The 9,806-nt window shown below is 35.0% G+C and overlaps 2 protein-coding genes across 6 annotated transcripts in view; both read left to right on the plus strand.

Annotated features, from left to right (window-relative positions):
• LOC111499137 (polygalacturonate 4-alpha-galacturonosyltransferase-like) overlaps positions 1–4,071 on the plus strand; it is a 5,377-nt gene extending 1,306 nt beyond the window's left edge. For all 5 annotated transcript variants that reach the window (XM_023150623.1, XM_023150624.1, XM_023150625.1 and 2 more), the window contains 6 exons: positions 1–54; positions 142–188; positions 466–800; positions 989–1,346; positions 2,389–2,976; positions 3,095–4,071. The exon at positions 1–54 is cut by the window's left edge and continues 10 nt beyond it. In XM_023150623.1, coding sequence (XP_023006391.1) covers positions 1–54; positions 142–188; positions 466–800; positions 989–1,346; positions 2,389–2,976; positions 3,095–3,370 — 1,658 coding nt within the window. In that variant the 3' untranslated portion in view covers positions 3,371–4,071. The remainder of the gene's footprint in view (positions 55–141; positions 189–465; positions 801–988; positions 1,347–2,388; positions 2,977–3,094) is intronic.
• Positions 4,072–6,587: 2,516 nt separating this feature from the next.
• Positions 6,588–8,018, plus strand: LOC111499029 (gibberellin 20 oxidase 2-like). Its single transcript, XM_023150470.1, has 4 exons — positions 6,588–6,782; positions 6,946–7,241; positions 7,312–7,633; positions 7,710–8,018. The coding sequence occupies exons 1-4, from the start codon at positions 6,597–6,599 to the stop codon at positions 7,980–7,982; spliced, it is 1,077 nt and encodes a 358-aa protein (XP_023006238.1). The 5' UTR covers positions 6,588–6,596; the 3' UTR covers positions 7,983–8,018.
• The last annotated feature ends 1,788 nt before the right edge of the window (positions 8,019–9,806 follow it).

Below are 9,806 nucleotides of genomic sequence, written 5' to 3' on the forward strand. Positions count from 1 at the left end.
CTGTTATTGATATTGTGAAAGAAAAACCCAACAGTGAAGAAGTCAAACTTATGGGTGGGTATTAGAAATCTTTTGTGTGAAGTACTAAGTTGTACGTCGTTTGTTTGTTTGTCTTTTTATTGATTTAGTTATCTTGTGCAGATGACAGTTCCCAATTTACAGATAGTACTGCAAAACAGACGAGGAGGGTAACTATCAATCCTAAATTATGTGTGTTTCAAATACTATCAATCCTAAATTATTTGTGTTTCAAAATTTCTATGATTATTCAGTTTGAAAACTAGCATTAGGCTTACATTAGTCAGTAAGGAGAAGAGACTTTGTTATCTTAATTTTTGGTGATCTTTGATGTGTCATTCTATAATATTGTACTTCTTAAGAAAAATATATTGTATTTCTGTCAATTATATATGTTGCTTTTGCATGTACCTTCGGTTTTATACTGAAGTTTAGCTACTTGGGCAGCAACTTCGAGAAAAAAAACGTGAAAAGCATGCTGCTCAGTTGCTTCAACAGGACAACAACATTCTGATAAAACTTGAGAATGCTGCTATTGAGCGCTCAAAATCAGTTGATACCTCAGTTCTGGGTAAATACAGTATATGGAGGAAAGAATATGAGAATGATAACTCCGATTCAACTGTACGCTTGATGCGGGACCAAATGATCATGGCAAGAGCATACCTAGCTATAGCAAAGATGAAGAACAAGCTTGACTTGTATCATGAACTCCAGACGCGTTTGAAAGAGAGCCAATGTGCTTTAGGAGAGGCAAGTACTGATGCTGATCTGCATCGGAGGTAGCATATTCTTTTCTCTCTCTTTATTATTATTATTATTATTTATTTATTTATTATTATTATTATTATTTTTTTTTTTTGAGAGAATTGTAACTCAAAGAAATTTCTTTACAGTCATCTGCATCTCTTACTGTTTTGTACTTGTGGTTTTGGAAGTATCATCTGTTATATGTATATTTTGTTTGCAGTTCCCCTGATAAAATAAAATCTATGGGCCAAATTTTGTCAAAAGCAAAAGAGCAATTATATGACTGCAAGTTGGTAACAGGAAAGCTAAGGGCAATGCTCCAATCAGCTGATGAAGAAGCCAGAGGCTTGAAAAAGCAAAGCACATTCCTCAGTCAGTTGGCTGCCAAGACCATACCTAATGGAATTCACTGCTTATCCTTGCGTTTAACTATAGACTTCCACCTTCTTCCTCCAGAGAAAAGAAATTTTCCTAGAAGTGAAAATTTAGAAAATCCAAATCTTTATCATTATGCCCTCTTTTCAGACAATGTCTTGGCTGCATCAGTTGTTGTCAACTCAACCATTGTGAATGCTAAGGTATTTTAACTGCTCTAGCACATGACGCTTTTTGTGAGTTTAATTTCAGAAGAATGTGTATTGATAAGCATAGTTTTTGAATTACGTTCTAAATTCCATACAAGCACACAAGTTTTTTTAAGAGAATTTCTAGTCCTTGTACTTTTCAAAAAAAGGAAAAACTTTGATTACTAAAAAAATCTAGGTTCAAATCCTACTTTTTTCTTTGATTGGTTACCTTCTTCTGTTTTGGTTTATAAACTTTCAAACAAGTTTTTGTCTTGAACTTTGCATTGAAACCTTGGACACTTCTGTTTTTTTTTTTTTTTTTCAATTATGATGTTGGATAAATAAATATTTGAAGTCGCATAAGCATATAGCATGTCAAATGTTAGATTTTGAAATGAATCTAGCTTTTCTAATGCAAAGCTTACATACTAAACTGAATATTTGGTTATTAAATGGCTCAAATAGAGTATTTTAAATCCAGGAACCACAATGGAAAACATATAAAAATTCAAGAATTAAAAAAGGATTTCAACCAAAAATCTATTCCATTCATTTCAATGTTTTTGTTACTGCCTAAGAAGCAAAACCATTTTAGTTTAGCTTGCATGTTCATGACACTTGATGGACACGTATTGGATACTTATTATTGTAATAGATGTGTTAGACCATATAGATACATATATGACAAATAATAAATTTTAAGGCGAAATCCATTAAACTAATTTTTAAGCATAAAATGCATGAACTCATTGACTTTGGATTTCCTTTCTTGTATAAAAATGATATATATTTTAATAGATGTAAATTTTAAGAAACGTATTCTTGTTGTGTCCGTGTCCTAGATTTAAAAAAAAATTATGTGTAAACATATCCATGTCTCGTGTTCGTATCTGTGCTTCTTAGGTTACTGCAACCCATATGATGATTTTACCTTTTTGCGTTCCTTGGATGTGAAGAGTGAAGTAATGCTACCAAATCATGTATTTGCAAGTATTTTTTTTCTTCTCCTTTCTGTTGTTCCTGACCAAATTATGTACTATTGCATTTATTGCAGGATCCTTCAAAACATGTATTTCATCTTGTTACAGATAAGCTTAATTTTGGTGCCATGAACATGTGGTTCCTGTCAAATCCTCCTGGAAAAGCCACAATCCATGTTGAAAATGTTGATGAATTCAGGTGGCTAAATTCGTCTTACTGTCCAGTATTACGTCAACTTGAATCTGCTGCAATGAGAGAATACTATTTCAAGGCTGAACATCCAACCACTCTTTCATCTGGTGCATCGAATCTTAAGTACAGAAATCCAAAGTATCTTTCTATGCTTAATCATCTGAGGTTCTATCTTCCTCAGGTATATCCCAAGTTGGAAAAGATTCTGTTTTTGGATGATGACATTGTTGTTCAGAAAGATTTGACTGGATTATGGGATGTGGATCTTCATGGCAAAGTTAATGGTGCAGTTGAAACCTGTGGTGAGAGCTTTCACCGTTTTGACAAATATCTTAACTTCTCCAATCCTCATATTGCAAGAAAATTTGATCCCAATGCATGTGGATGGGCCTACGGGATGAATATGTTTGACTTGAAGGAATGGAAAAAACGAGACATGACTGGCATATATCATAAGTGGCAGAACTTGGTCAGTTTCAATATCCATCTATTGAGTTTTTCTTTCAATGTTTGATCAAATCTTACTTCAGGTATATTTCCTCATCAAACTGATTCAGTTGTTAATGTTCCCTTGCTTATGGTGCCAGAATGAAGAAAGGTTACTCTGGAAGCTAGGAACACTTCCTCCGGGTTTGATTACTTTTTATGGACTGACACATCCACTTGATAAGTCGTGGCATGTGCTTGGTTTGGGTTACAATCCAGGCATCGACCGGTCTGAGATAGAGAATGCTGCAGTTGTACACTACAACGGAAACATGAAGCCTTGGCTGGAATTGGCTATGACAAAGTATCGTGGTTATTGGAGCAAGTATATCAAGTACAATCATCCTTACCTTCGCCAATGCAAGTTAACTGAATGAGTCTGGTTTTAAACCGCTCTTAGATATCAAACGAGGGATCTCAATCTCTCCTACTTGAGAGTTATGCTGCTATATCTAGTTGAAACACACTGGTTGGTTCCCACATTAGATTGGGGGGCAGGGGGATCTCCTTAACATGTTTTGCTATGCCTTGCTTCCCTCTTTCTCCCGTTATAATTCATTCCATTCATTCCCATACAAGATATGATACTCATTCCCTTGTTAACATGTAAATCCATTAATTATATTTTGCTGTTAGCCAAGTTTGAATTGGATTAGGAAGTCTATGCCAATTGGCTGTAATTTTGGACAACAGACGATCTGCTTCTTAATATCCATGGTGCAAGTTAAAGATTCAGAAGTTGATGCGCTATAACCTTTTCTTGGGCCAAGTGGATGACTAGATGCTTTTTGGCACCGACAGAGCGATATTGCTCAAATTCCATTAGTTTCTTCAGTTAACTTAAAATCATCAACTTTTGTACTACTACAAACAATAGCTTACATCAATTTTCTTGAATCAATTTGCTCTCCCCATGTTCTGTCTTCTAATGTTTGTTTCATTCATGGAGGTTATTAATTAACCTCTAGTGTGGCAGTTAATCTTGGAGTAGAACTACAGTAATGTGAACAGAGACATAGGTTATCTGCAATACAAGTTGAGAATTGTAGAGAAGATTCCCCCTGCCAATAGTAGAAAACTAAAAGTTCTTACAGATTAATGAATGGTTACATTTGATTGATTGTGGTTGCATTAGTTTCTTCAGTTGTAGATTTGAATGCTATCTCTCTCTATGTTTATTGTAAAGATTTATTTTCTTCTGGTTCATCTGGAAAAGTCTGGTTTGATTAACTTTAAGTCTGTTGAGATTCTGTTGGCTTCACAGGTGAAGGACTGGTCGTTGATTTTGGAATGTGCTTATCGCAATCTTTCTCATTTGTTTAGTCTGTAAATCCCCGTTGAATGACAGATTTATTTCTGCTTTTAAGTCGATATGCTTTTCATTAAAGGTATCAGTCAAGTCATGTTAGCAACAAAATGCAATGGAAGATGTAGATTTGTTGTGAAAGGTACCTGAATTGACCTCGTCACGCCACTTATGAGGTGATTAGCCCTTCATTATCTTATCTTAAGACATGACTAATCAACTCCATTCAGTTTTGTTATTGTTTGGAGGTGCCAGAATCCACTGATTAATGGGTTCTTAAAGCCTCTACTTTCTACGTAGTTGCTCTACCTTTTCCATATTTAATTTCCAAAGGAACCCCCCTTTTATGTAATATTGCTTTGTTTATATGCAATTAGTTGATAGACAAATCTTAACTTTTAGTCACATCTTAAGCATTGCCTCATTAGTTATTAAGCAGAGAATTTGTGTGATATATTCTTCCGAACTGATTTTACATACCTCATTTGGTTAATGTATCAGATTTTACTTGGCCAATTGAAATGTGAAATTTATGGAATTTATTGAGTCGGCTGACGAAAATTTACGTAACCAGGTGAGAAATGGTATAAATTCTATGCTCATTGAGAACTTGTAACCAGGTGAGAAATGGTCAACAAGGATTTGGCATGATATTGATAAGAAAAAGTTGTGGTTTGGTGCTTGTTGCTCCAATTAATTTTGAACAAGGTGGATGAGAGTAGTGATTCTTGCAACAAAGGGTAAGGAATGGAGAGAAGTGAAGAGAGGATTTTTTTAGGTTCAACCTCATACAAGATGGGATGGGTGTTCCAAAAGAAGCCAAGTTAGGAGGTAGCTTTTTGGCTTTTCATGGGTGAATTGGGATTCCGAAATTCTCCACCACTGCATGTGGGATGGAACTCTAATCTTATGTTGTAATTCCTTGACAACTAGTGCCTATTGATAGTTCCACTTGATAAGGTTGTCCCTCATGCCCAAAAATAGAACATTTCAGGCTTTATTAGATAAACATTTTAGTTATGATTTTCTCTCCAAATGTTAGAAAAAGAAGATCAAAACCAACCATGTTTAATTCATATCAAAATCATTCTAGATTTTTTTTAGTCAAATTATATAATGTTTTCTATTTTAGTCTTTGAACCTTTAGCATGTACATTTTCATATTGTTGTTACTACCTTAATTAATATATATTCTTTGACGAAAAAGGAAAGGACAAAAGTGATTCTTTTTTAAAGTTCAATAACTTAAAAATGGACCTTTAAAAAGTGTAAGAGCCAAAATAAAACTCTCTTTTACAAGTTTTTTTTTAATTCTGATCTCTTATTCAATTTACCTTTGTGTTTAAAAAAAGGAAAAAAAAAAAGTGGAAAAAAAATGTTAATAGTGTAATTTAAATAACATTAAGTCCCTATCTCTAAATCTCAAATTAGAATCTTAGCTGATTGGGTGGGGCATTAATTGGCATAATAAAAATAAAAAATAAAAAATAAAAACCCTTATTCACCAAAAAACTACCTTTTTTTTCTGTTTCTTCTTTATATTAACCCTCTAGTCTAGTCTAATGGGTGTCTTCCATGCCTGATTTCGTAAATTGTAAATGGTTTATTGATTTTCTATTCCTTCTCTGATAAAAACTTTGTCAATTGCATGGTTGGAAATGTCACTCTTTTTTTAAAATAAAAAATAAAAATTCCACGATGGGTTTTAGTAATATCTTAAGATAATGATTTGAAAGATGTGATAATGTGAGTTTGTGAATTGGGTATACCTATTGAGATGAACACATTTATTCCATATTTAGAAAATACAATGAATATTGAGATGAAACTGTGAAGAAAATGCAATAAGTTGGCAGAATCATAACCATGGTTAATAAATTCGTAGATTGATTGATGATTTTAAATATAACGTAAAGGTTTAAATCTAGATGGCTACATCACGAGTCACAAACAAACAATTGAAAATGAAAATTATATATAGATATATGTTTTTGTTTTTGTTTTAACATGAAATTATATAAAGAAAATGATGCGTATAGAATAAGAATAATGGAAGAAATAGGCGACAAACTATAAGACTAGCTCGTACAGTATGGTTTATTAATTACATGCAACCAACAAACACGACATGAAATATAGAAATGACGCAACAGTTTGTTCAACAATGAGAGATTCCATTCCACTTCTCGACTTCTCCAATGCCTAAACCCTCTTTGGCTTTTCCCTTTTTCCTCTATTAATACTAAATTCTCCACTCTTCTTCTTCTCCAAAATAGCATAAACCAAAGCCAACCAACATGCCAACTTTCTCTTCTCTCTCCGATGATTCTTCTCTCTCCAAAATCCCGTCTCAGTTCATCTGGCCGGACCATGAGAGGCCAACCCTCGACTCGCCCGAGCTTCACGTGCCTCCTATCGACTTGAAGAGCTCAATCTCCGACGACCCAGTTGCTCTCTCTGACACATGTCGTCTCCTCAATCAGGTTTCTTAGACTATCACTAAACTTGGTTAAAAATTATTGGGAGGAAGGTTCACGTGATCATATGAGTAAAGAATACAGATCTATTAGTGAGCTGAAAGCAAGGTCTATGCTCAAAGTGGACAATATCATACTATTTAATGTTAATGTACGTTGGTGTTAATAGGTTTGTCGGAAGCATGGTTTCTTTGTCGTGGTTAACCATGGCGTGGATGCGGAGCTGATATCGAAGGCGCACGAATTCATGGACTTGTTCTTTGGGATGAAGCTTGAGGAGAAGCAGCGAGCGGGGCGGAAGGTGGGCGAGCTGTGTGGGTATGCCAACAGTTTCATAGGGAGATTCTCGTGTAAGCTTCCATGGAAGGAAACTCTGTCCTTCAGATACTCTGCTCATGCTCATTCCTCCACTCTTGTTGAAGATTACTTTGCTAGTGCTTTGGGAGAAGAATTGAGAAGTAGCGGGTAACAATTATTAACACAACACAACAACATCATATGATGCATTATTGTTTATTATTGTTCATTCCCCCAGGAAGTTGTACCAACAATACTGCGACGCCATGAGCAAGGTATCACTGACAATAATGGAGCTTTTGGGGATGAGTTTAGGCGTTGGAAGAGAGTATTTCAGAAACTTCTTTGAAGAAAACGAGTCGATTATGAGATTAAACTACTACCCACCATGCCAAACCCCAGGTCAAACTCTTGGAACTGGGCCTCACTGCGACCCAACTTCCTTGACCATCCTTCATCAAGATCATGTCCACGGCCTCCAAGTTTTCGTCGACCAACAATGGCACTCCATTCCCCCGAATCCCCAAGCTTTCGTGGTCAACATTGGCGACACTTTCACGGTAAGTACAACCCATTCCCACAGACTTCAATTTCTAAGTTCGTAAGTTCAATAAAATGTGTATGATCATTTATCAGGCGCTATCCAATGGAATGTACAAGAGTTGCTTGCACAGGGCAGTGGTGAATGAAGAAAGCGTGAGGAAATCTTTGGCCTTTTTTCTGTGTCCAAATGAAGACAAAGTGGTGAGTCCACCCAGCTGTTTGGTTGACGAGAAAAACCCAAGAATTTTCCCGGATTTCAGATGGCCAACTCTGCTTGAATTTTCTCAGAAACATTACAGAGCCGATGATAAAACCCTAGAGGCCTTCTCCAATTGGCTCTTCCAAACAACACTCTCCACCGATTAATTACCACAATAACCCCCACAACCCCCACAATCTCCTGTTCATACTACAAAACAATATATCCTAAATAAAAAGTTTTAAAAAATAATGTTATTTTATTTTAACGAAATTCATACACGTTTATAAGATACGTCATGTGTATCGATTTCGTTAGAAAAAGCTTAAGAAAAGTTTGATTTTTGGAGATTTCACGGATTATGTTGAAGGATGTGGGTTTGCAAAATAATTATTAATTAGTGAAGTATGAGATGATGGGTTTGTAATTATCTCTATAAATAAACCATGTTTCATTCTTTCCACTCCAAAGTCATTTTGTAAAGATCTTAAATTTCTCCTTTATCATTGGTACAACATGAAAGAAAACATCATCTATAATATATAGAAAACATTTTAAAACATCTTCTATCTCTAAAAAAAACACAGTCGTGATTTTACTTGTTTAATAAAAAATACTGAAAATTTTAAAGAAATAAAAATAAATACAAAATAATTTAAACTAATGAAATGGAAAGCAACCTATCATTTTAACATAACTAGGGATTTAAATATGCACGTGCCACAGTGCCTAATCGCGATGTCGCTGTCATCTCTACATGGGCGCTTTGCTTTTACCTAAAAAATAATGTGGCACACGGCCTGAGTATTTCAAAGAATGCTCCCCTACTATAATGGCCATGCTAAATGCAATCACATGTAAATATACTCTAAGGACCTATCTCTATCTCATTTCATACTAGGAGTGGCCTCTAGTCCGGACTACTATAGATGTGTAGCATTTTCCTACACACGACCCACACATGAGAGTGTGAATTTCTTAGTGGCTCGCACACCCCTGGACCTTCTCTAGTCAAGCTAGTTGTTTGTAGCGACGTTTGGAGGTCAGCAGAATCTCTGTTGTCATGCTCACCATAATCACCCTCATCATCATATTGTGCCCATCCACACTCATCATCTCAAGGGAAAGTATCCACATGCTTATGTACACACAACATGTATGAAGTCCCTCTAGCTCTCATCTTAACATCTTTTCCGACACAACCCTAGTCTCATCTCTTTGTTATGCTTGGTAACACATGCTCGTTAGATATTTATATTAATATTATTTTCAAACTCTTCGGGTTGTGTCCTACGTCGATTTATCGACTTGATGCAATATGGAATTCATCATCATACAACATACTTAATATGAAAAACATCATCATATTAGGGTAAACGTCATGCAAGACATCATAGTCATCATAAAGTAATCAAGTGCATCGAGTACATCAAGTACATCATACATCGTCATAAAACACACATGTTATCGTACATCAATTTCATATGGTTTCTTCGAGCATATCTCAACGATTGAGTTCATACGAGCTTACACCAATCATCTATATCACATGACTCACCTCAATAGTTAGATTCACATACTATAGTTTCTCCAAGCTCATCTCAATCATTGATGTTATATAACGCATTGTTATGATCGATACCATATACTCAATTATTGTTTAACTCGTCTGAGCTCATATCTCAATCATTGATGTCTCAGGACCAATTTAATTATTGATTTCTCATCAAGTAGATCAATGTAAGCTTATTTTGATTATTGATGTTCTTTTTTTTTTTTTAAGTAACCAACCATCTAAATTAAGTTTTTTCTCTTAAAAAAAACCAACATTTAAGGATTCAGTAAATGTGGACCAAGAGGAAGATGTAGAGTAAAAGAGGTGCACTTAAAATATGGCTGATCCTAACTTGGAGCCCTTAAAATATTTTCAAAACATTCGAATGTATTTTTGTATTTTGTGTCAAAAGGATAAGTTTGCAATTTAAAACATA

This window comes from Cucurbita maxima, unplaced genomic scaffold (genome assembly GCF_002738345.1).
Source record: "Cucurbita maxima cultivar Rimu unplaced genomic scaffold, Cmax_1.0 Cma_Scf00026, whole genome shotgun sequence".
NCBI classification, from domain to species: domain Eukaryota; kingdom Viridiplantae; phylum Streptophyta; class Magnoliopsida; order Cucurbitales; family Cucurbitaceae; genus Cucurbita; species Cucurbita maxima.